The 27,760-nt window shown below is 36.0% G+C and overlaps 1 protein-coding gene across 2 annotated transcripts; it reads left to right on the top strand.

The window, feature by feature from the left end:
• Window positions 1-197: 197 nt before the first annotated feature.
• On the top strand, window positions 198-27,737 carry LOC106070506 (mucin-5AC-like). 2 transcript variants are annotated; one of them, XM_056032518.1, is made up of 7 exons: window positions 198-367; window positions 7,464-7,627; window positions 17,380-17,501; window positions 19,534-19,594; window positions 20,096-20,235; window positions 21,166-23,178; window positions 25,956-27,737. In XM_056032518.1, the coding sequence occupies exons 2-7, from the start codon at window positions 7,565-7,567 to the stop codon at window positions 26,083-26,085; spliced, it is 2,529 nt and encodes an 842-aa protein (XP_055888493.1). In that variant the 5' UTR covers window positions 198-367; window positions 7,464-7,564; the 3' UTR covers window positions 26,086-27,737. The 2 variants fall into 2 exon arrangements, with proteins under 2 accessions (XP_055888493.1, XP_055888484.1); XM_056032509.1 differs by having other exon boundaries at window positions 17,377-17,501.
• The last annotated feature ends 23 nt before the right edge of the window (window positions 27,738-27,760 follow it).

Raw genomic sequence — 27,760 nt, 5'->3', positions numbered from 1 at the left:
AGTTGACTCCGAAGATAGAAGATGCCTACTGTCTATGTAGATTTCAATCAAAAGAATGCGTCAAAGTCAACATCCTAACTGTTAAGTAGCAATATTTGGACTTGTATTCAAACAGACGGGGGAGGGGGGGTTCTTTAGTTGATTTTCCCCCTCTCTTTTTTTCCCTTTTCCTTTCCGTGGGAGACCGTGGGTCAACAAAACGCAACTTGGGGAACTGAAAGAATCCAAACAGGTAGGACGTGGGCCTTCGTCAGAACATGGAGGAAAACATTTCACTGGCAGACGATCTGCTTGGGTAGATTTGCGAAGTTGTTTGATCCACTTTTGAGTCCAGTGGAAGAATATGACAATGGGATTATGACGAAAGGTAAGATTTAAAGCTACTCACGAGCTCTTACTATCTAAATCATTAGCATTATTGTAAAGAATGTTTTCTGTTTCCGTAATATTAAAGTCTTTTTAATAAAGAAACAAATAAATCTTAAATTAGTCTACGTTGGTTTACATTGTAAAACATTTGAATAGAATCCTTGAACTTAGTTTTTAGCTTTGAAATGTCTCCTATAGAGTGTAGGGAAGTAATGCCATTTTTCTAAGATGATGGAGAACTTTTTAAAAAAGTATTTACAATTAATCTGATATGATTGTTACAAGTGTAAACAAAAAAAAAACCTTTAGTAATACACCAAGACGATGTATCAAGATATTTTCTAGTTCTCTAACCAAATTTAAATTTATTTATCTTTACACTTATAAAATTAAAACGGTCAAAATAAGGTTTAACTTCTGTGGCCAACGAGCTATTCATTCTTTTCCAAACGAACTACATCAACTGTCAAATTTCTAGGAAAATCGTTAAAGCCGTTTTCGAGATTCGTGTCCAAGTTTTTTTCCAGAAGGTTCCATGAAGATATGAGTTGAATAAAAGAATTGTACAAATTAGGTATGGATGTCGGTATATTTTTTTTTGTATTGATTTTAAAATACAATTGAAACATTTAAACGTGTTTGCGTCACTAACTTTAAAAAAATGTCTACTTTCTATTTATAGATGAGCTCTCTGTCCATTCCGTTGAAACGTTGGCCTTGATAAACTGAAACAATAGAGGCCCCTAGAGCTGATTTGTAGTATCACAAGTTAGGAACTCTCCTCAAATGTATGCTAATCGGATAATTTTAACTCATTCACATTTAGAAATGTCAATAGCTCGGCATCCCCAAGTGTTTCAATATTTCTCTGTTTGATTAATTGATCGGTGAATTCTTGTGGAATAAAATATTGATCAATGCAAGTAGTTTTATATCAGTCCTGGAGTTACAATACCACCATTCGGTCAGAATTTCGTGAAACCTGGAACAAGGAACCTGCATGAAAGCTGATCTCAAAAACGGCTATAACGATTTTCTTAGAAATTTAACAGTTGATGTATATCACTGAGAAAGAATTACCTCCTCTTTAGCCACACAGGAAAAACTCTGTTTGACCGTTATAATTTTTTAAAGTAAAAAAGAAATAAATCAGTTATGAAAGGGCAATCGTGTCATGAAAGGACTATCGGTTTTGGCATTTTCGAATATAAGGTTTTATTGATTCAAGAGTTTAATACATTAATGTTCAGGAAAAGTTTGCGCATCGTCTTCTAAGTCTAGATTTAAAGGCCTAGCATTGGAAGTATTCAATAAGTTAAAAAAAACATGGCGTAGTCAGGCGATAATTGAGTAAATTTAACATTGCTTCAGATTTATTGAAAGATTATTTAAGATTTACTTATATTTTTTACATGAATCTAATATAGATTACATCAAGACCTTATAGTTCTAAATCACTCAGCTAAAAGTGTCAAAATCATGGGTTTGATCCCCGGTCTTTCTCTATAAAATAATTGTTTACAAGGCGCGGAGGTTTCGAAGGGATGGACAGCACCTCGTCACGGTCGGGTTGTGGTCATCACTGGTGTTTTGGCTTCTAACGATGTATTGACTCTGTGTGTAGGCCCTAAAGCTAATAATTCACTTTTTAACGATGACCAACACTTACGATATTCTTCAAAAAATCGATGTTTTAGTTTAGTCATCACTCATCACTATAATAATTGAGTAGTTGAAAACGTTATTTGCAAAACGACTAGCTTCTGTTGATAGTGCACTTTTTTTAAAGCAAAGTAAATGTCAAACAGACTTTTTTTTTTCAACCCAATTTTTTAAAGCACATTAACATTGAACGTTTCAGTCTAACGTGCAAATATAAATAGAATAGTAGAAGACTGTAGAAGACTGCCATACAACAAATTAGATCTGCGACGACTTTACTCTTCAAATGAAATGGTTACAGTACGGTAGCCCAATCTTCGATCTCTTCTTTCCAATCTGTACAAACTATTTAGTAAGAACCAAGTCTATCTCATGACTGTGCCACACTACAAACATGCCATGTAACAGAAGCCTTAAGACATTTTCTGTTCTTAATAAAGTCATCCCGACCTATAGGCTACATGTAAAGACGAACTTGTGTCCAACATATCAGAACCTTCCCATCTTCCTATAACTTTGAAGTCATATTTAGACCAGCTTGACATGAGCTCCAATAACTACCCCCCCCTCTCTCTATCTCTCTCTCGCACACACGCACCTTTATTTTGCGCTCACCGCCCTCCCCCCTCCGCCCAGTCACTGAGGACCAAATCTTCGATGCACACAAAGAGTGTGTCAACACTATCGTCTGCTTTAGGATCACTTCTGTTCTGTATCGGAGATGGTGTGACCTGATCAAACCTCATAGCTCATGTTGACTTAGAAAAAACAATTTTGGCCCGTCGGTAGACGTTTTTTCCCCTCTTCCATTTCACCCCTTCCACCATTTTTTTTTATCCCCCCCAAAAATTTAAGTTTTTGTTGTTAATTGTTATTTCAATTTACAAATTCTAAAAAAAAATACTTTGGCTCTTTACTTTACACACTAACGTGATGGTTCATTGTAATTAGAAATGATGTAAAGTGAAGCCCTAATCAGTTGTTTTATTTATGATAAGTACAAGCAGCCTTTTAAAATCAATGAGAAACCTATCCGAAACCAAACAACATATCAACAATATATAAGGCTTGCTCTTCAAGTGCCAAAAAATAAGTGCGGTTAAAATAAAAAAAAAAGAGGGGGAGGGCACGGGCGCAGCCAATGGGATTTTGAGTTTAAAACCCTCCTACCAAGGAGTTTTGTAGTCCAATCCTTCTCTTCTATAAAACAACCCCCCCCCCAAAAAAAAAAAAGAATGCAAACGACAATCCCCAAATTCCAAGATTATAGCTAATGAAGATTTTGATTTTAAAACCCCCTCCAAAATTTACGATAAAACCCCCTCTTCAATATAAGGCTATCCATACATCACCAGATTCTATGAGCGTAGCCCAAAAAAGTTTTGTGTTTTGAGCTAAAAACCACATCTTCAATATACACACTCAATATTCTATGAGCGTAGCCAAAGGGTTTTGAGTTTAAACCCCTCTTCAGCGGAATTTGAAGCTAAAAAAAATACCTCTTCAATAAAAAAATAATAAATTACACACTCAAAATTCTATGAGCGTAGCCAAGCCAAGAGGGGTTTTGAGTTTAAACCCCCCTCCTCCAGAGGGCCTTTTTAAAAGTTTAAAACCCCTCCTGATGGTTTTGAGTTTAAATACCCGCATACAGAGAGTTTGGAGGTTGAAAACCTCTCTCTTCAATTTTTTTCTAAAGCAAACTACATTCACCAAATTCTATGAGCGTAGCTAAGGTTTTTTTTAATTTGTTAAAAAAAAAACTCCCGAGAATTTTTGGTTTAAAACCCCCAACAGATGATTTTGACGATAAAACTTCCCCTTTTTGATATAAAATCTAAAGCAAACTACAGTCACCTAATTCCAAGAGCGTAGCCAACAGAGGTTACAAATTTCTACCAGTGGCTGGGCTTCATTAATAAAGTGCAGTGAATAGTTATCTGCCGAAATTGAAAAAGACTAAATGTGGCTCAACAAAGATGGCTAAGACGGATTTTAGGAGTCAGTTATAGAGATCGGGTCTCAATCAATGAAATTTATGCCGAACTGGGAGTCGACCCCTTAGTAAGGTTGTGACAGAGCGTCGCATGAGGTTTGCGTGACATGTTCTGCGACTAAATGAATTACGCTTAATAAGAGTTGCGATGACACGGAGGCCATTACGAGGAAAGCGCAAACAGGGGCATCCTAGTACAACTTGGCGCCACATTTTCATGGAGGTCCGCATGGAAAGAGGGAAGAGGCTTCATACATTGCCAGAGACAGATTTTTATGGAAGCAGCTTACCGCCCAATGCGCCGAACGACGCGGGAGGATCAGCACATACGGTTTTTTAAATAAAACTTTTTAATAGCAGGAAAATGCACCATAGATACCTCAGAATATGCATTTTGTTCTCTTTCAATACCCCCTTGCTATCATTGACGGGTAGTCTACAATTTTTCCACTAATTCCAGGAAGAACCTATTCTAGTGTACAATAAACGTCTTCCGAACGAATGAAGGGTCAGAATGTAATAAAGATTAATTATGTACACACACAATCACGCACGAACACATCACACATATATATAAAGAGAGAGAGAGAGAGTGAGCTTACTTATTTTGTCTATTCTTATTGTTTTATCATCATCTGTCCTTTAATTGGTGTCGCTGATGTGCTTTGACGGTTCACCTAACAACATTTCTTCACTCTTCCCAATTAGCACAATCCTTAGCAGCAATCAAGAAGAAAGGAGGCCGCTTTCTAGCTTTTTTAAATATATTACTTTTTTACTTTTTAAAAGATGATTTTGAAATCAAGTTGTTTCTAGCAATATGACCGAAGCAGCTCAATGTTCGTCTCGTTACAGTAGTGAGGAGTTCCTCCTTGTTTGCCTGCCCAAGTTTGGACTTGTAAAAGTACAAACTTATTTGTTTTCTTCCCTGTTATATAATAGAGATTAGAGACAGGATTAGTGCAACGATAGAGCCCCACAATAACCTGCTAGCTGCTGTCGAAAAATGCAAACTAAAATTCATGGCCATGTCACAAGGTCCTCAGGGCTCGCAAACACCTTCCTGCAGGGAATAGTACCAGAAAAAAGAAGAGGCAGACAGAGAAAGCGATGGGAAGACAAAAAAAAAAAAGAATGGACGATCCTGTCATTGAAAGAGACTCTATCCAAGCAAAAGACATAGAGGAATGGAGAAAAATAGTCAAAGGTTCTTGTGGGGTGCCCCAATGGTCCAGTGACTAAACTTTACCATAGCTCTACTTAAACCTTCTACATTATTGTTAGTCCCAATGCCGCACCCTACAAACGTCACATACTCTTCAGCCAAAGTTGTTGTTTTTTTGAAGAAAGTTTGCGTTACCGATAACTAAATTTTTGTTTTCATATATAGAAATCTTAAAACTTTCCGCTCTTAAAAACAACAGAAATCAACAACCTTAAACAATTAAAATCGGCGACTGGAATCTTGATAAAAGCCTGAAAATTAATATAAAAAAAACGGCGTAGTGATATTTTGATCAGAAAATACTTTTAAAAAAATCTAATCACTGTACTGGAAGAAAGCATGGACAAGTAATTTCATTGTAAGTTATATGTCCTAGATTCTACCTTGGCGTGTGTTTAAATTTCTCTACTACCTAAAAGTTTTTACATACTATTTTTTGAGACCAGACGAGACTGTCGAATTTATCTATAAACAACACAAGCAATAGCTTGGGGCCTCCAAGAAATATTCAGCACTGACAAATAATACCTGAACATATAAAAGAATCTCATAGCTCAAGTACCGTAGGTCTTTTCAGGGGCTACCACAAACGAATATTTGCGTGTGGAAATGTGTTGTTAGGTGTAACAGAAGCTAGCACAAGTTGTATGTTTTTATTATAATGATTTTATTTAAAACTAAAAGACTAGTTTCACTACTTTTTACTTGAACCTGTTTTTTTAATTTTTTTTATTTCAATTTCCTACTAGTTCTTACACTTTCATCGTAGTCCAAAAAAAAAGTAAAAAAAATACACACACACTAATTCAAAATTTTAATCCTATCCTATAGTGCTGAAATTTAGCTCAAGACAAAACATTTTTTTGTTATTTAAAAAGGTGACCGGTCATTTCATTCTCGGACACTTCATCCCCGGTCATTTCATCCCCTGGTCATTTCATCCCCCGGTCACTTCCTCCCCTGGTCATTTCATCCCCAATTAAATATTTTTCTTTTATCATTGATTCATTGTGATGTTAAGGCTTTGACTTTAAGCCCTCATTTCATCTATTATATAAATATGATTATGTAGAATGCTTTTTTTTATATTTTTTGACATGTTACTAATGCGTTTATAGTGTTTCCTCTTCCACTTTGCATTCTTGATGAGAAATCTTATAATATATTGTAAATCTGGGTGTGTACTTAGCTATAGCGCTTCTATTGGATGTGGGGGATGTAATATTATAATATTATCCTGCGCATGACGTAATGATCAAAGGCTTAGGTTTGGTGGAAGTAGTGAAAATCATTTGAGATATAGAACTGCGATTACAATAATTATGACTATGTCGCTGATAACTTATCATCATAGGTCAAAGTGTGGTGAAAGTACGACCATGTTTTACTTTATTTTATTTTTCAATCGCTCTTTCTTGAAATTGGGCGCGTCATTTTTAGCCTTGAAATAAGGTTTTATTTTTTTTTAATAAAGGCTGACTTCACCCATATTAGGATAACACTTTTTTCTACATTACCTCTATATTTATACATGTTAAATTTTTATAGTTTATAATGGCATTTAATTTTAATTTTATTCTTATCTAATGTATTACACTTTTTGTCATTTAAATAAAAAAATGAATATATTAAATATTGCTCATTTCATGATTTTTACAATTACTATTTGTTAGATAAAATGATCAGATGATGAAAATAACGGGATGAAATGACCAGGGGATTAAATGACCATGGGATGAAATGACCAGGGGATGAAGTAACCGGGGATGAAGTGACCGGGGATGAAATGACCGTCAACCTTTAAAAATATCCCTTGATTAATTTTTTAATGAATTAAAATTAACGTTTTACATAATGTGGATAGACCACGTACAAAATTGGAGCAATTTTTTTTGTATTCATTTGGATCTTATTATAAATCTAAATCTATTTAATAATGTTTGACTTTCTGTAGCTTGGGTGGTTAGAACAGTTGATAAAGCTTTGTGCTAATAACGAGAAAGTCGTGGGTTTGACCCCATACAAGCCCATTTTTTTCTCTTTTTTTTTTATGAATGAAAAGTAAAAATGCAAAGTAAATAATGGTTTTCTATTTTAATATAATTCTTTCGAAGTTATGGGAAAAAAATATGAATATTTATTTTTACAAAAGTGTTTGAACATAAAGCAGAAAGTGATTTTAAAAAAAAAACCATTTCTTATTTCCATCAGTGTTCCTACTGGAGTGACCATGTCTTGAAGTGGTGTTTGTGTGGGTTGACGTCTTCCTTGTAGCCTCACCGACCACTGGACAGCGTTTGAGACTGGGCAGTATGTTCTCGTGGGCCACTGCACTGGTGTTTCTTGGTGTGTTGCTACCCGCGGAGTTTAGAAATGTAAGTTGTGTCATTTCATGTGCTTTTTGTGCTGGTTTCCTTTTTTTCTTTTGTTACTTTAAACACAATGAATAACTAGTTCAAAGAATCCTAGAAACTTGATCAAAGCTTAAAGTATCCTAGAAACTTGATCAAAGCTTAAAGAATCCTAGAAACTTGATCAAAGCTTAAAGTATCCTAGAAAATGATCAAAGCTTAAAGTATCCTAGAAACTTGATCAAAGCTTAAAGTATCCTAGAAACTTGATCAAAGCTTAAAGTATCCTAGAAACTTGATCAAAGCTTAAAGAATCCTAGAAACTTGATCAAAGCTTAAAGTATCCTAGAAACTTGATCAAAGCTTAAAGTATCCTAGAAACTTGATCAAAGCTTAAAGAATCCTAGAAACTTGATCAAAGCTTAAAGAATCCTAGAAACTTGATCAAAGCTTAAAGTATCCTAGAAACTTGATCAAAGCTTAAAGTATCCTAGAAAATGATCAAAGCTTAAAGTATCCTAGAAACTTGATCAAAGCTTAAAGTATCCTAGAAACTTGATCAAAGCTTAAAGAATCCTAGAAACTTGATCAAAGCTTAAAGTATCCTAGAAACTTGATCAAAGCTCAAAGAATCCTAGAAAATTGATCAAAGCTTAAAGTATCCTAGAAACTTGATCAAAGCTTAAAGTATCCTAGAAAATTGATCAAAGCTTAAAGAATCATAGAAACTTATTCAAAGCTTAAAGTATCCTAGAAACTTGATCAAAGCTTAAAGTAGCCTAGAAACTTGATCAAAACTTAAAGTATCCTAGAAACTTGATCAAAGCTTCCGTTGACTACTTTAGTCCCCCTGTCCTTGTACGACTCGGCTGATTTCAATTTAAAATAACTAAAGCCGAAAAAAAAAGATTTTATGAAATTAGATCATAATCCGTTATGAAATTTAAAAAAAAAATTATTTTAAAAGTAATAAATAAATTTAATACTTTCCGCTTGAGAGAATTCTAAATTTATTTAAATTATGCTCTAGTTTCCCCCCCCCCCCCCCCCAATTTTATTATAATGAATTAACTTTTTTTAAGCCTAAAGAAAAAAAGTCTACCTTTTTGGCCGGATATTGTCGTCTGCTTTCACTTATGTCCCCTGTAAAACAATCCTTCGATAGATTGCTTAACTTTTAATGTCTTATAGTTCGTGGTTTATGGTACTTGTACAATTAATTGTGTTTTGTGTGACAATAAATGAGGATGAAAAATTAAATAATACATTTAGTCTAACGTGATGTTATTTCAGCGAAATCTTAAAATTCCCAGGAACAAAAATACGCGGACAATGAACTATTTTTAATTTTTTCAAAACAGGAGATGATGATCTATTTAAAATTTTTAAAAACGAAAAAAATATACGAATTTTCCTTTCCAACAAAGGGGAGCTAACTCATTAGAAGTACATCCTAGTCGTGCCCCTGTTCAAACAATTCAAACATAAATCCAACATTTTCCCAAGCATGAATCTTGCTGTATTTATGAACACGTCATGGATGGGCACGAGATTGGATACCATGGATAAAATGACCGCCCTTATTTGTAGAGACAAAAAAAAAACTGTTCTAGGTAAATCCGTTTCGTGCTGATTTGATTGCTCCCATCGGCTCGTGGACTCAATCTGGCAATGTTTCGTCATGAGTTCTCTGCGCTGTTTACTTTTCAATTGGACGAGTCAACAGAGGCAGCCTAAAAATAGTTCAGTCAACTAAGTCCGAAAAAATGTCACTGATACCACACAGAGTTCTTTTACTTTCTGGATTGAATTTCATAAATTGTAACGACAGAAGGTTGATTTATGAATAATTAGTGATGAACAGAGAACCGTCATAACCTATAGGATACAAATAAGCTACAAAACCTTTTTCCGTGTTAATTATTTGTTTTTGTAGCTTATGAAGAATTCTTGGCCCAAACGACCTTTTTGTAACAAAACTTTTATCAACTCACTCTGTCTGTCTGTCTGTCTGGTAAAGAGCTAAAACAGGTTATTCATCTCACATCCTTTCTCTGATGAAGTTAAAACTTTGCACAATTATTTATTAGCATAGAGAAGACATGAATCAATTTAAAAATTAACTAATTAATCTATTGATTACTGGTAATTAATTATTTTTGTTTGATACAAGCAAGGGAAATTGATAATTCACTATTCATAGATACGGCTAAATATGTAGGGTCTCGTCCCATAGATAATTGAACACTTGATTCATGGATTCATAATTATTTACATTTCTAAAGGAACATGAGAAAATCTAAAGCAAAACGAATGAAATAATTTTTTATAGATACTAATGTGTTATGACAAATTTACATTTCAAAATTAATTACTGGTTCTATTGCAATTTATGTCATACAAAGAAGCCAAAGAGGGCACTCTCTTTTAGTCGACTTTTTCTTTGTTTTTTTTTGGGGGGGGGAGTGAGGGGGACATTTGACTAAAACAAAATGTCGGATAATTGTTACGTGCGCATCGTAGTGTAAATGTGGAATGGTGCGAATGCGTGTTGAAAGAACAAAATAGTGTTCACAGTGTTAATGAAGATTAAATTATTTATAAACTATAGAATTGGTTGTTTTTGATGTTGGTGTATCGCTAAAGAGTCTCATCAAATAATAAGTGGCCCCCCCACGTAAGTGACTGGAATCTCATGAGACAAAGCTAAGGACGTTTCAACATTATTGGAAGATTTTAAGAACATTTTTATAGATCTACCAGGAAGAACGAATATCATAGAGCAGAGCCCCAAATAAACTACCACAATATGCTGTACTATTACATCACAGAGAAGCGTTACAGAAAGAAATAGATGAGCTACTTAAATTGGGAGTGATAGAACTATCTAATTCGTCATGTGCTGCACCAGTTGTGTTAGTTTTAAAAAATGTGGCAACATTAGACTGTGTGTGGATTACCGACAACTAAATAAAGTTACAGAATTTGACCCATTCCTATTGCCGCATGTGGAGAAAATGTTTACTAAATTTAAAAAAGGCGAAAATTTTCACAACCTTGGACCTTTCTAGAGGATACTGGCAAGTACCTTTTAAAGAAAGAAGCTAAACCACTATGTGCTTTTAAGACACAGTTCGACATCTACCAGTGGATGTGATTGAGTTTCGGCTTAGTAAATGCCTCAGCCACTTTCAACAGGATGATTACAAAGATACTGGGTGACAGAAGAGACACTATTTGCTATTTAGATGACATCTGCATCTTCAGTGAGGACTGGAACGAACACTTACAGAGTCTAAGAGAGATATTTGCTATTATCAAGGGAAACAATCTGACATTGAAACCAACAAAAATAAAAATTGGCCTTAGCAAAATGCCTTTTTTGGGATACAAGATAAAAAAAAAATGAAATAGTTTTAAAAATAATTGATATTAGTGTACCAAAAACAAACAAAAAAACAAATTAAAAGTCTTTTAAGTCTTTGCAATTTTTATAGAAAATTCGTTCCAAAATTTTACAGAAATGATTGGACCTCTTTCAAATCTTACAAATAAAGGGAAATCTAACAATATAATTTAGTCTTAACAATGTGAAGGGCCAATCGTCAAAATTAAAAGTGTTTTTTCTGAAGAACCAATATTAAAACTGCCCGATTTTACCAAATAACTTATTTTGGCAACAGATGCATCATCCATAGCTATAGGAGGTTGTTTGATGCAAGAATATAATGGAATTACACACCCTGTTTTTATGTAAGCAGGAAACTAACCCTGGCAGAGTTAAACTATGCAACTATTGAAAAGGAGGGACTGGCAATTGTTTGGTGCATAACAAAGCTAAGTTTTTATCTGATGGGGGCTAATTTCCAATTATGGACTGATCATGCCCCGTTGGCATTCATTAATTTAAATAAATGTGGTAATAATAGAATTGCTAGGTGGGCATTACAACTGATGGACTATAAATTTTGAGGTCAGGACAATACCAGGGAAAGAAAATGTTGTGGCAGATATATTATCACGCTGTCCTTAAATTGGGGAGAAATAGAAAATACTAGAGTATATAATAACTAAAGTCCTACTTATATTCTGTTAAGAACAAAACTATTTTATTGGGTTTATATTTGTGAGAAAAATTCTGGCACGGAGTGTAGTAGATATTCCACAGAGAATTGTCAAATTGTGAGTGTACACAACAATAACACGTGAGCAGATATGGATTTTAATTGAATTATAAGTGGGGAGTGGTTTTAACGAAATCTGAAACATTTTTATTTAGCATACCATTGATAGAAATATGATTACATATCGATATATTCTAACAGAAGTTGTTTCAATTGTTCATAATAACAGTTATTATTGTGATGGTTACTGTCACAATTAATGAATACAAATGTTATCTAACGTTAGAATTGTATTGGTATTAATATGTCATTGTGTATGATTGTGTTTTGTATTACATTATGGTTTTCTACGTTACAGAGAATTTAGATTTGTTTTTTTTTAAATTGGAATAGTCTGACGATATATTTGGTGATTTGTATTTTGGACGTTCGATGTACATCAAACTTGTGAAACAAGGGGTGGGGGAGTGTAACGTGCGCATCGTCGTGTAAATGTGGAATGTTGTGAATGCGTGTTGAATGAAGAGGAAAGAACCAAAATGGAGGAATAGAAACAAAGTCGTGTTCATAGTGTTAATAAAGATTAAATTATTTATAAACTATGATTTTGTCGTTTTTTATGTTGGTGTATCGCTAAAGAGTCTCATCAAATAATAAGACATAACAATAATTTTACGGTTGATACCAATACTAATGGTGCGAAAGGGCCGATGCCATACTTTTTCTTCCCTTTTTTTTTTTAATTCATGTCAGTTTCTTGTAGGCCGAGGTTTCGAGTGGCCGAAAGTACCACATTTAGGGCCGGATATGGCAAGTGGGTCTTGGGTTAGGCATCACTGTGCCATATAATAATGAATGTGTTATTAAGGAATGTTTTAATGAAAGGGGGGAGCGGGTGGTAATGGGAGGATATACTGTCATAATTATAATTCTACAAAATATGAGTCATGTTGTCTTCCTCGCCCTACATTTGACTGTAGTCCACAGTGAACTCCAGGACCGAGTGCAGACATCTTTAGTCTGTGTTCGATTGTACAAATATGTCGCTACTGTAACATGACCACATCTTCTATTCACTTAGACTCAACTAGTGCTAGGGTACACATCCTTATGTAAGATTCTGCCTCTTAACTTTATTTAAAGACATGCTTAAACCTTGCTCCTATTGCTTCTCTTCTATTACCTTTGTAAACTATGTGAGCTTCTTTTTAAGGGCACTTCTTTGAATTATAAGTTGGATCACAGATTAGGATCATGGTTTATAATTGAGTCCGAAGATGAATTAAAGACCTAAGCATATTAAGTGGCTACAATGAACCCAGCCGTCATTGATATTATATCTCGCAACACTGAAACACGCAATTAGATCTATTTGCAAAATACTGAAAAGGTTTTCATAGTTCCAATTAAATATTTTGGTATTGTTAATATAACCCTAACCCTAGTCCATATTGGATGGCTTCCTGGTCGTGCCAGGGTACATTTCAATATGCAAAGTCAATATTTTTTTGTGTAAACAATCCACTAAAATAAAGCAATGCTTAAAAGATGTAGAAACAAAAAAGATTTAGACAAAAACAAGGGAGTAGCATGCAAAAAAAAAGGTTCAAATGTTGCTTACAAGTCTCTTAGAGCTGACCAGGGCCGGATTCAGGGTTGATAGGTCCTAAGCAATCTGAGAAATGGATCCCTAGTAATCAACATAAATCTTTTTTTTTTTCTTTTGTCCCTTTCTTTAAATTATTGAAAATATCCCTGGAACTATTTTTTGGCTTGGAGGGTCTAAGCTATAGCTTATGTTACTAGTCCAGCACTAGAGCTGACGGTAGCCTCTTCGAGCCCAAAAAATAAGAATTTACTTTATATGATGAATTAATCTAAATTCAAACTTGTAACGAAGGCGTCTTGATATTGTAACGGAGTAAACACATGAAAGCCTATTGGAAACTATAGAGCAGTAATTCGCAGACTTTTCCATAAAGGAACACTTCCGCTCATTCTGAGTATATAAAGAAACACTTCGCTCATTCTGAGTATATAGCGGAACACTTCGCTCATTCTGAGTATATAAAGGAACACTTCCGCTCATTCTGAGTATATAAAGGAACACTTCGCTCATTCTGAGTATATAAAGGAACACTTCCGCTCATTCTGAGTATATAGAGGAACACTTCGTTCATTCTGAGTATATAGAGGAACACTTCGCTCATTCTGAGTATATAGCGGAACACTTCGCTCATTCTCAGTATATAGAGGAACACTTCGCTCATTCTGAGTATATAAAGGAACACTTCGCTCATTCTGAGTATATAAAGGAACACTTCCGCTCATTCTGAGTATATAAAGGAACACTTCGCTCATTCTGAGTATATAGAGGAACACTTCGTTCATTCTGAGTATATAGAGGAACACTTCGCTCATTCTGAGTATATAAAGGAACACTTCCGCTCATTCTGAGTATATAGAGGAACACTTCGTTCATTCTGAGTATATAGAGGAACACTTCGCTCATTCTGAGTATATAGCGGAACACTTCGCTCATTCTCAGTATATAGAGGAACACTTCGCTCATTCTGAGTATATAGCGGAACACTTCGCTCATTCTGAGTATATAAAGAGGAACACTTCCGCTCATTCTGAGTATATAAAGGAACACTTCGCTCATTCTGAGTATATAGAGGAACACTTCGCTCATTCTGAGTATATAGAGGAACACCTCGCTCATTCTGAGTATATAAAGAGGAACACTTCCGCTCATTCTGAGTATATAGAGGAACACGTCGCTCACTCTGAGTATATAGAGGAACACTCGCTCATTCTGAGTATATAGAGGAACACTTCTCTCATTCTGAGTATATAGAGGAACACTTCGCTCATTCTGAGTATATAGAGGAACACTTCGCTCATTCTGAGTATATAAAGGAACACTTCCGCTCATTCTGAGTATATAGAGGAACAATTCGCTCATTCTGAGTATATAGAGGAACATTTGGATTATTTTTTAGAGAGGTTAATTCACGTGGTGGACTATTGGTTAATTATTAAAAGTTATTTAGTTAGTAATGATAGTGACGGTGTAATAAATAGAAAGAACATATTATTAGCATCAAATAATTTCTTTGCTTGTTCGTTATCTCAGTCAATGCGTACAAGGTCTACAAATGGCCTACCAGTAGTGTTGATATGAAGTCAAAGTAGTTGGGTTATTGTTCTTGTTTTAACTTGTATAGGACTTGCTCTAAATCCTGAACTCTTAAATCTATTCTGTTTTTAGTATTTGGTGGAAGAAAATGTTTTCTTTGGTGGAAAGGTGAAAAGGATGAGAGAGCAAAGATTAACAGTTGGACGATACGAACGATACGGACCATTCTTCTCAACACGTCGGACAACGTGGTACGAACCTGAACTGCTTGTGACAGACCCTGTTTGTTCTTGAAGTGGGGGGAAGGATGGGAGACAGATCACATAGGCGTTTCCTAAAGACGTGCGAAATGCAGGGCAAAATCTGTGCAATAGCATGAATTCTTTTGGCCGGAACACTGTGCTCCAAAGACTCGAACAATGGCTTTAGTTGAATCTTAGGGCGGGGGGGGGGGGGGAGAGCCCTACTAACCACTATTTTTCAGTGGGGGATGGGACGCCATGCAGACCAAGTGTTTTTTTTTCTTGGTGATTTTTTCAACAACTAGCAAAATGTGACAGTGACCGACAGTTGCTGGCTTGTTGCTGTTGCAGTTTTGGACGATGTTAGATCGTTTCTATAAAAAGACTTCGCTGCTGCTTGATCAAAGGTCGCTGACCACTTCCTGGCTGATGAATTGAGTGGCCGCCCTTGTCACCAGTCAAACAATATAGCGAGGCTAATCTTCTATTTTTATTCTAAATACCGGCTCAGATCTGTTAAAATTCCTTTCATAATTTACTATTGCCTTATACTATTTCTTTCTCTTGATTTTTTTTTCTTCTTTCTTTTTTTTCTTTCTTTATTTCTTTCATTTTTTTAAACTGTTTTCTCTGTTTCTGTTTTACACTTATTTTTTCTCGTTCCTTATTTTTTGCTTTCTTCTCTCTCTCTCTCTCTCTCTCTCTCTCTCTCTCTCTCTCTTTCTTTCTCTCTCTCTCTCTCTCTCTCTTTAAATCTCTATCTTCCCTCACACGCCTTCTCTTTCATTTCTATTTTTTTCTCTTACGTCTCAATTGTTTGTTCGTCAAACGAAGAACTTTTTTTCCAACTGATGTCTGAAAGTGACCTAAAAAATGACGAAATATATGATCCCATTACATTTCTAGACAATAATTATTAGTCATGTACATGAACTTACAGATCATAAAGTTTTTTTTATTGTTTTTTTTTTGTGACATAGGTCTATCAGAGGAAAAAAAACTCTGTAGGAATACAAATCAGTCAAAGTAAATTGTTTTAATAAGCTTGAATTGTGCCTCAATCTATTTTAATTATTTTCTGAAGAGATGAAAATGCCAAAACAGAGTATTACTTAGGACTTCGGCCAAAGTACAATTTGGCTTGTGCACTTCCGGTCAGAAAACAAAATGTTTCGAAGAGAACGCTAATCTACTGATTAGGACAATTGTTATAGATATATCATATACCAGTGATACCAAGCCTCAAGCTCATGTCTGCCCCCCCCCCCTTTACGTGGTACTATCCGCAATCTTGAAACTTTGGCCCAAAGTGAAGCCGCAGGGGATCTCAAAAAGTTGTCTCGAGGTTATTTGAGGTCATGCATCCCTTGACACAGGAGTCAGAGCTTGATATGGTCCCTGAGTCATTCAAGGATGGGCAATGCTGACTGATGCTGCTCCTCAAAGTTAACATTGGGAAATACTTTTTAAAACTGATAACATTCCTTTGTATTGGCATTGGTGATTCATTAAACTAATGTTCAATCTAGGCGATACATTTTATTTGTCATCTATTAGAAACATAGCCATAGCAGTTATTTACATGTATTGATGTTCTAATCATGACCCTATCCCCTATGTCTTATATTACATTTATCTCTAGCCACTAGATTTAGATAAATAATTCATGTTTTACACAAAGTAGATAAATTTCAATTTGATTAGAATAATTCAGCAATGTCTAATAATCTGCATGCTACGGATTACATAAACTCTTTGCTTGATGGGGGAGGACGGATGTGCACTGGTTACTGTTTCTCGTCTCAAAGTTGGTAAGAGTTATTGAAGGGAAATAACTGCATTGCACAAAGCTTGTCTAAATCCCAAAGTTTCTTCAACTTTTCTACTTTTACATGAATACAGAGGCGTAGCTAGGAATGTTCCATCATTTGGGGACCCGGGCTGTGGTTGACCTCTATGGGGGCCCGGGCTGTGGTTGACCTCTATGGGGGCCCCTTCTTTTTTTGTAATATTTAATATTTAATGTAAAAAACACTCATTTGGGGGTTCTCCTCAAATGGGGGCCGGAGGGATTTTCAAATTCTCCCCACCCCCTCCCCAACCCTATGTACGCCACTGCATGAATAATAATTATTTTACAACTTCTGTTTCCTTTTAATTTGTGAATTCCCTTTAAAACACCGCGCACTAATAGCTACAGAATTAAACGTTTTCACTGGAACATTGTCTCTGTAGTCAAGTGTGCCTTGCTCTCTTCTATTGCAGGAGGAGAAGGAGTGCGATCCTGTGCTGAGGTCAGTGCGGATGGAAGTGTCTCCACTCATGGTGCACTCGTTGTGTCGAGACGCAGGCAACGTCACTCTTGTCATCTCGTGTGAACAGTCAGTTTGGTAAATATAGTCGTTACGTCCCTTTGTTGTGGAGTGTTGGGTCAAACGCGTGAAAAGCGTGGATGTAACTGGCAGTCTGTCGGTAGCTATGTGCTTCTATTTAACGTTTACACTTTCTAATAGCCAATGAAAGTTGTATTTTTAGGAAGAGGAGCCTTGTATCTTATTATTTATTAACCCGGTTCTTTGCTGATGCCGATGATGTTGACAACGTAATTCTAAGTCTCTCTGCGAGCTCTCATTGTGCTGCATCTCATTACTATGGAAATACAACTCTCTCAATATCAACGAAAAAACCAAATGAAGTAGCACTGCTTGCTTGTCAACTTGAGATATTAAAAATAGTCCACAAAAGGGACACAGTCCAATGTCGCTATTTTCACGGTGTTGAAAAAGAAACACTATCGTTCTCTAAGCAGTAACAAAGAAGAGTCACCCGTTAATTCTGTTCCCTAACTAATGCTTAATGGTTTTAATCTACCTTCACGTCAGCTAAAAAAATTCCCAATTATGCCAACTTCTATCGATATCCTATCACTGACCCGCATGTATTTTAAACCAACAAAGTATCATGAACACAGTGAGAGTCACAAATTAGAAAGTTCAACTAAAAGTGTGTCTCGTTGAAAACATTTTGTTTCTTTCTTGAGAAAGTTAGCTTGATCTATTTTAAGATTCTCATTATATTCTCTCTACACAGGAGAATTGTGCCATTGTCTCTTAGTGTCAATGTTTAGTCTGTTTATTTGTCTCCTCTCACTTCTTTGTGCAACAAATCAACCATACCTCTGTTCTAGAGTAGACAGTAAGAAAGGTAATAGGTATTTACAAAGTAAACATTGCATGGTCACGTTAGAAGAAAACAATCGTTCAAAAACTCAACATACAAAGATCATTTACGAAACAAAAATACAATCACCCACACAATAACTTTGTCCCATGTTCATGGCTACAGTGTGTACAGTTAGACTAAATCAGATAATCACTGAAAGAATTCTTTTTGTTTCTTTTTTCTTGCAAAAAAAAATCATTCATCTTTTTTTTTTTCGTATGAGTTTATAAATCCTTTTCATATATTTGTTTAAACAATAGTATTTAAGACATCGTTTTCAAAGCTTATCACACACAAAAAAAGGATGGCAATGGTAAATTTTAATTCTCTTTACGAAAACTGTTTCTGATTTCTGATTTTTAATGGCACCTCGGATTTCACCCAATTTTTTTGGGCATCTGACATTAGTTAGGGAAAAGGAAGAGCGGTTGGTCGTTGTCACATGACATTCTGCTCGTTACCCGTTGGCCAAAAGAAACAGATGACCTTAACATTATCTGCCCTATAGATCGCAAGGTCTGAAAGGCGAACATAACTTACCCTTTTTATTTCTATTGACTGAACTATTAGTGCCACCATCTTGTTACACTTACTAACGCATTAGAATCTTTAGATCATTAATAGTTTATTTTATTGTATTATTCACGTATTCTTCTGTGGAACTTCTATTGGTAAAATTGAAATCTTTAAATTTCTGAATCCCATCAAATCTTAAGAATATTGTTTGATAATAAATTGTAGGCCTATAATTAAACAACCACTTACACGTAGTACAAAAGTTCTTAACCCTTAAAACGCGTGTGATAGATGAGCCTCTAAACATCAAAGTTGTAATTCCATTTTGTATGCACTCACTGTAAAACAGCTGAGCACTTTAAGGCTTAAGGACTTGTATAATTAAACCACCACTTAAATGTAGGACAAAGGTTCTTAATGACTTGTATAATTAAACCACCACTTAGATGTAGGACAAAGGTTCTTAATGACTTGTATAATTAAACCACCACTTAGATGTAGGACAAAGGTTCTTAATGACTTGTATAATTAAACCACCACTTAAAAGTAGGGCACAGGTTCACGAAATTTATTTTCATTAATTTCGCTTTACAAAAAGAAAGTCCATATTATGCTTGTGAAATTATTTTTTTTTTGTTCTCTTTTGTTTATTATGAGATTTGTTTTCTTTCCTTTAAACTTTAGGACAGAACGCGTGCAAGGTTTTTGTAACAGTTTTGACCTTAATATTGGCGAAGCAATAATGGTAAGTTACAAATCAGAGTTTCGCCTTATCAATGCAGCTTTATAAATAGACATTAAATTGTCACGTGATATCAGCAATGAATCAGCGACTTTTGTGAACAAATATCAGACCTGAAAATTGTAACTGTGTGCAAAGCATCAGAACTCATCTTTTTATATTTTTGTGCCACATATTGCCTACTTCCTGGCACTCATGTTCTAGTGTCAGGCGCTTTAGTTCTCTCTCTCTCTCTCTCTCTTTCTGACTCTATCTCTCTGTCTCTGTCTATCTGTCACTGTATCTCTCTATCTGTCTGTCTGTCTCTCTATATATATATATGTACAGGGCTTTTTTGTGACGTTATGCACCATATTTTAACGTATATTATTAATTTTTAGTAATTAAAAGTTAGGCAATCAACTACTGAGTACCGGCGCCTATTTTTTGTTTTTACAAATATATATATATATATATATATAAGCAGTTTATCTGGCTATTTTATTATTGTTATTATAATTCTAGAACCGTGCTCTGAGGTCTGATTCAGTGACACTGTATCTCATGAAACTTGACCAAACGTTGGACGCTGCAAGAGTGGTCATTCTGACATCTGATGAAGTCCATCACTATAGGATATCTGTATGGGGCCACCACAACACTAGGTAATAACTCAGTCTTATTTTCTTCTAGTTCACTTCAAATTGGATCCACCGCCATGATTGTATTCGTTCAAATAATTGAACTGGTTTGTGTGACAAAACTGGCCTATAAATGGCCTATAACACCATATCAAATCTGCCTTTGAGTAACAATTTTTGTAAGTTATTTTCATTGGAAAATGCCCTTGTACACTGAGACCTAAATTTAAAGTTAGACAAAATTATTTGTGATTACAATAACCTTTCATTTCGTTGAACCACTCAAATATTTGTCTTTTGTTCAAAAGTAAAGCACCCCCCCCCCCAGACCTTGTGATCAATGGAGAAGAGGAAGTAAAGGTAATCTGTTTCTACATTTAACGAGGATGTCTGGTGGTCAGTACAATGACAAACAGTTTTTACTTTCCCCAACTAATGTCAGGTACTCATTAGAGTTTGGGTGGACTCAAGGGCGTCCTAAAAATCCCAAACTCGGGTCTCTTTGGAGTTTTGCAATATTATACATATGTTTCATTTTTTACCCATTTTGTTTTAACAATTGATTTTCAAATAATCAAAAAAAGTTGTCATTTAGCTCTTATGATTAGTGACTATTTCCAAACTTAGTTTTAGATTTAGAACGGCAGCTATCTTTTAAACTTCGGCAACATCAGTCAATGTTTTGGACTAGACATCATCAGTCAATGTTTTGGACTAGACATCATCAGTCAATGTTTTGGACTAGACATCATCAGTCAATGTTTTGGGCTAGACAGCATCAGTCAATGTTTTGGACTTGACAACATCAGTTAAAATTTTAATCAGCTAATCTTTTAGACCTGATAACATCGGTTAATCCTTAAAACTAAGACATCAGTCCATCTTTTCACAATTTAATCTTAGCCTTTCTTCTTATATCTTAAATCTTGAATACTGTTTTTCTTTTTCTTTCAGATTTGTGTTAACTGTTGAGAACGTGTGTTTAGAATCAAGACTTGAAAAGCAAAATGATGTCATTAGGCCAAACAACAAGATAACTACAAGCAAAACATTACCCGTTAACGAAACCATTCTCAAGCTAACCGACAACGTTGATCAACCCTTACCAGAGTATTCACGTTCAAACAATTTGCCACCGGAAGAACAAAGTCTGAAAGATGGCGTCTTCACAAAGCCATCATCTAGCAGAGTCAGGGGAGGGATTAAGCTGAACACACATCGATCCTCTTTTTCAACTCTTGGAAATTTCCCTACCTCTATATTTTCCAGACCTAGTACACTAGCTCCAAGACCCAATGGTCTAGACTACAGAGCTAATAAATTAGTGAGACCTCCAAGCTCTCAACAGGCGCGCGACTATCTCAATAAAGTGGCTGACAAACGAAACGGGAGTCCAGAGTTGGAGAAACTGGAGTGGCTGGAGAACAAAAAAGTGGAATTTGAGAGAAAAATGGATTATTATCAAAATGTGTATCCATCCGGTGAAAATATTTCAGACTATGGGGACTATAGCACCGAGGCTTTGGACCCGGGGGCAAAACAAACTGTTGTGGCACAGGAGGTCGTGGATTTCTCGCAAGTTACCAGAAAAGTGGAATCAAATAATGAAAAAACACCAGCAACTTACGATAATTCTGAACTTTCAGGAACATCCAAAAATACAGTTCAAAGTGTGACTTCTGGTAGTTTGATAAATCAGGTTTTAAACAATGTATCAGTTAATGAAAACTATCCCCCTGCTAGTGATACTAAGGAGAATGTATTTATTGCTGGGAAGCTGGCAAATATTTTGCTTCCATCATCGCTGGATGAAGGCATCACTAACAAGCCACAAAGAGAGACAGTCAATGTGAGCGGCAGTTTTCCTTTGTTTTTAGTTCCATCTGACGTTGAAAGCGTTAATGATCGTGAACTGGTCCCTGGGGAATATACTATTATTTCACCCTCACCATCACTGACCAGTGACGAGGTGTCGTCTCAGTCAAATGATGTGACTTCACCTGGAGGTCGTGAGATTCATGACAATGCCAGCTCATTGTCTACTGCAGTGCCAGAAATAAGTGTATCCACGTCTATACTTACATATGCTTCCAGCTCTCTGGCAAATGCTACATCTCCAGTGGCTACAACTCCTGTGTCTACATCACCTGTAGCTACAGATGTACGTTCATCTGAGTCGGACACGTTTCAGAGTACACAAGGTTATGTGTCATCTTCAACTTATACATCCGATTCAACGACTGAAAGTCAAGCATCTAGTCAAGCTTCTTCAACACCCACTTCTGCCACCACAACAACCTTGACCTCTCCACAATCCACGTCTACTAGCGCACCTCCGTCAACCACAGAAACTGATAATCCCCAAACGACCACAGGAACTACTCCATCAACTGCCACAATATCTACTTCGACAACTATCGCAACCACCGCTCCCCAGACAACTAAAGAAAGTAATACTCCTCCAATAACCTCAGCAAACACTTTTACTTCGACTGCAACTACTACTACTTCGACAGCCACAACAACCCATGCTCCTCCAATAGCCGAAGCAACCACTTCTTCCTCAGCCGCCACAACAGCCACAGCTTCATCAGCAACCACCAAAACGTCGGCTTCTACAATAACCACACTAAACACAACATTCTCGTCATCCAGGATCATGACGACAGTGTCTTCAACCCTGACGCCTGCTGTGACCATAGCAACATCGACAACTAAACCTGCTTCCACGACTGCAAACATGACGCCATCTTCCACAACATCCAACGCAGTCAACTTCACTTTTCTATTGACACTACCATCGTTTCCCGGTAACCCGAACCCCGTGAAGAGGCCAACCACGGCGAGTAGCACGGACGAGACCAGCAAAGACGACGATGCACTGTGGCCTGTAATTATAGCTCTGGTACTGGGCATTCCGGCCCTGGTGGTGGTCGGCATCGCCGTGACCGTGATCCACAGAAGAAGGTTGGCGCAACCAGCACATCTCGCACGACAAGTAGCTGCTGCCTCCTCCCTGCACATGTTCCCTTCACTTTAATATCTCGCTCCCACGCTTTCACTTGCACGTTATGTACTGGAGGTACTCACCCCTCTTGACTTTCTCTGTCTCTTTCTCTCTCTTTGTCTTTGTCTCTCTTTGTCTCACTTTCTCTCTCTCTCTCTCTCTATCTCTGCTTATAAACGTCACATATATACAAATTCTAGAGGGACGTAGCTGACGGGCTGTTTTGTTCTCAACATGTTTCCTAAATAAGATTTAATTGAATGAAATGAATTTAGCCTCGCCCCTCCTAACCTTAAAAAAAATTAACTTGAAATCTAATTGACTCCATATGGATTGTCAGGTCTTTCGGCCAGCCACGTCCCGCAACAGAGTTATTTCACCTAGCACTCTATTAATCATCAATAATCTCGACATTTGTTTGAAATAACTAGAGACGTAATGTCCAGTACTGCACGTGAATTGTGTTACTCATCATACATATACTTATATATATATATATATATTTATTACTTTGGTTGCTCATTAAGGCGCTGTCTATTGTTTCTCTTCTGTTCCTACTCCAATGTCCATTTATCATGTAGTACATGTTTATAATCTCCTACAATAGTTTCCATTGAAATTTAATGTCGCGTATCTCATTGATTAGTTAACTGTAACTTATTTGTGTGTACAAATGTTAATTAGCTTATTGTAGTCACAATCACACTCATTGACTAACATGCATAACTAGATTGACACGTGAAATGCGTAGTATACTTTCCTCTATTTTTTAATAACGCCTGTAATCTATAAGATAATGTATAAAATAAAGAAACAAAAAAGTGGTTTGATAGTCCAAAGGAAATTGACTTGGAAGGAGTTGACGAAAGAAACAAGCCAGTAAAAATAAGACGGAACAAATAATATACGTCCTTCTTGCTCAGTTGGTTTAGTAGTCATCTCGTATATTCATGTTCTCTCTCTCTCACTATCTCTCTCTCTCTCTCTCTCTCTCTCTAACTCTCTCTCTCTCTCTCTGTCTCTCTCTCTCTCTCTCTGCCTCTTTAGCTACATTTCAAAATACATTCAGGATTTTTCATGATAAATTTTCAGCACACTTTTATGCTTTATGTTTACATTTTGATTGTAAGATCCGGCTCTAGCCTTCTGCGTGCATTTTGAAGTTTGAGAAAGAGGTCATAGGGAAGTGATGTCATAAAAATGGACAAATATTCCCCCCTCTCCCCCACACTTTATACAATGTCGACCCTCTGGGACCTTTTTACCTCTTTACGCCTCATCCAAGTTCCGACAGTTTAAAAAAAAACAAAAAACACCTCAATCCTCCCATGCATTTTACTAAACGTAGTCCTGAGTCTAAAACAATCAAATGTCATCGAAATGACACTTGTTATTTTTGCAAGAGAAAGGTAAAAAGAATACAATAAAATTTCAACACAGAAAAAAACCTGGCAACGACACAAGAACTTTAAGAATTTTACACGAAGATCTAACCAGCTAGACATTTGCTTTGCACTTAGGTTAGAAAGATTGCCAAAATGGATTTAGTTCTTCAAATTTCAAGGTAAATTTCTTTAGGATATTGAAAATATGGACAAGCGAATTTACAACTGAGTTCATATCTAAACTAGGTTCCTATGCCTTAATGAATCATCCCTGACTTCTGCCCCAACCCCACCGCTCGATACTGATACACACAAGACGTAGCAGCAACGCCCGAGCTTATTCTCAATTCGACGTGAATATTTTAAACATATTTGTCTTATTTTGTCAGACACGACTTTAAAAACTCCTTATTAAAAGAGAATTATTATTTACACCCAACATTTTCACACATTTTGCTTTTTTATATTTTGAAAACAATTGCTTCGAGTCGTTTAGCTGCCTCTTGAAAACGCTTTCGTTTGATGTCCTTATAACACATTTAATTGTATTAAGGCGTTTCTTCGAGTCCGAAGATTAGTGAGGAATGCAGTATTTCCCGTGGCTGCGCAGCCCCAGCTGTGACCTACATATTTTGCCACATCCAGGGCAAGCATAATCATTGTCCGCAGGTGGTCGCTTTAGATTTTTTTTCGCCGTCTGCGTTTGTCCTCGGCAGCGGATTTTCTTTTGGTCTCAAATGTGTATCCCGCGTCCTTCGTGAGTGACCTTCAGCTGTCTCGTTCTGAGGCCGCATGCAACCAGGTGCTCTCTTTCTATGTCATCTAAGGAAAGTTGTCGCCTAAGCTGGTCTTTTAAGCGTTTTCGTGGGGCGCCTCTGTTACGACGACCACCTTTTGGCTTATCAAAAAAAGACTGCCTTTGGCATACGTTCGTCTCCCAAACGGGATACTTGTCCTGCCCAGCGTAACTGTCGGACCATAAGAAGTCCCTCTATTCTGTCAATACCGGCGTTTGCTGTTTCTAGTGCGGTTTTGCCACCGTATGCCCATACTGTAGTTCTCTTTGAAACATCGACTTTTTTGTAGACTATTACGTTACACTTATAAAACTTAGTTTAATAAAGATAATCTATCATTATAAGCTGTTTACTGAACTTCGCTAGGAAGAGGCTTTAGAAACATCATTTTAATTCTTTATATATTTATTTATTTTCATTTTACCGCATTTGTTTTTCTTGTTGCCTTTAATGGGCTTAGACAGTGACAGCGAACTAAACATACATCAGAAAGCTTAAGGAAAAGCTCTTTATTTTGTTATTTTGATGTTCTATTTTAAAACTTTGTGTTTGCAGGAGACCGAATCCCCAGAAAGTCTTTGGCATGAAAGCGTTACGATCAGTCAACAGTACACCGAGACTCTCTGCTACAAGCACTGCTATAAGGACCACTCTAAGACTTTCAACTACATCTGTAGACGTTTGACACTATAAGTCATTAGTTACAGACTATTAAAACTATTTGAAGATTTAGGCCAGAGGCTAGAAAAGAAGTGGCCCTGCATCGACCTATTATCTTCGCTTCAGACATTCTGAACTTGTCACTGTATGTAGCTCAACTGAATGACTGTGTTAATGATACAAGTGTTGCTCAGTAACTGAAAGTCATTTGGAGGCATGAATTGTTGTTGTGTTTAACTCTTATACACTTTTTGAAAATGTGTGAGTATAAAAGATTGCTTCAATCTGATGTAAATTTATTTATTAACTTTTAATTTCAAACGTCAAATTTTTTTTTATTTGGCTGGGACGTGATTAATTCAATACTAATTTATTTATGTTTCCTACTCAACACCTCATTAAAATATTTCTTTGGTTCGTTTACAAAGCATTTTTATAAAGTCTTAAAATTTACAACATCATTTTTTATTACGTTTGAAAATAAAAATGGTCAAATTTGTTTGATGGGATACTTCCTGTGGGACTGAGTTTTCTGTTGTTCTGGGGGATATAAATGCCATGCATCTAAGTTGTTAATGCTCCTAAGCTGACTTCCATCGTCCACCCATCCCAGTGGCGCTACAGCCCATGGAGGTCCCTGGACTGCTTAAGCCCATCTCTCCATTCTGATCTACCCCATCCCAAGAAATAACTTCATGTTCATGTTTAATGATACATGTCTGTCAATGGAGCTGCTTTATGAGATAGAACTGGAAAGTGAAATAGAGTAATTTCCCTTTGTCGTCTCCCAGACTCCTATGTAAATCTGCAAATGTTAAGCGTATGTCTTAACGATGGTCTAATCATCTGATCTAGTGTTTATCTTTTTTTGAATGATCAAAGTTTTGTAAAGCTGTGATTAACATACTGCTGGTATGCATGAGTTCGAAAGTGAAAGTAAACGAAACTATTAAAGTTATTAAAATTATATCGCATTATCATCGGCACTGCCTTCAAACCCTAACCCATGCCATTAAAGGTTAACTCATTTCTTTTTACCCTAACCGATGCCTTATAAACAAACTAAAGCTTTAAAGAACATTATGTTTTTAAGTATGTTATTTTCATTACTTTGTGATTCATTGCAATACTATTTTATTTTATTTATTGTTTATATGAATTTCATGTTTAAAATTTAATCAAGAATTATTTTTTTTTTACTTTAGATGGATGGGATTAGACCATCATATTTTACATTCAATGTCTTATAATCTTATGTAAAATTGTAAAAGATTGTCATATAGTATGAGTTACAAAGCTTATGTTATCTCACTCCGTCTGTCTGGCGCAATTTTTTTCTACTATTTTTCCTTCTCCCACTTCCAATTCTCGCCTCAAGTTGAAATGTGGCACACATTCATTGTTGACGGCAATACAAGAAACAATTTTAAAAAATTAACCAATTAGTTCATCAATTCGTGGTAATTCATTCATTTTGTTCTATTTATATAGATCGCAAGGTCCGAAAGGGTAACTTTACTTTTTGCATTGCTATTTAGAAAAGGGGAGATAAAAATTGCAATATTGAGAGATAGTGGAGTGATTGATCAGCTTTATTTTTATAGATTTTTTTTTTTTTGCTGGTTTTTAATTTACTTTGTCCACATGACTTAAGATTAATAAAGACATTCACGCTAGTGGTGCTACCTTAATCTTTGTAT

Source organism: Biomphalaria glabrata, chromosome 1 (genome assembly GCF_947242115.1).
Source record: "Biomphalaria glabrata chromosome 1, xgBioGlab47.1, whole genome shotgun sequence".
Taxonomy (NCBI): domain Eukaryota; kingdom Metazoa; phylum Mollusca; class Gastropoda; family Planorbidae; genus Biomphalaria; species Biomphalaria glabrata.
This window is presented reverse-complemented; position numbering and strand designations above follow the sequence as displayed.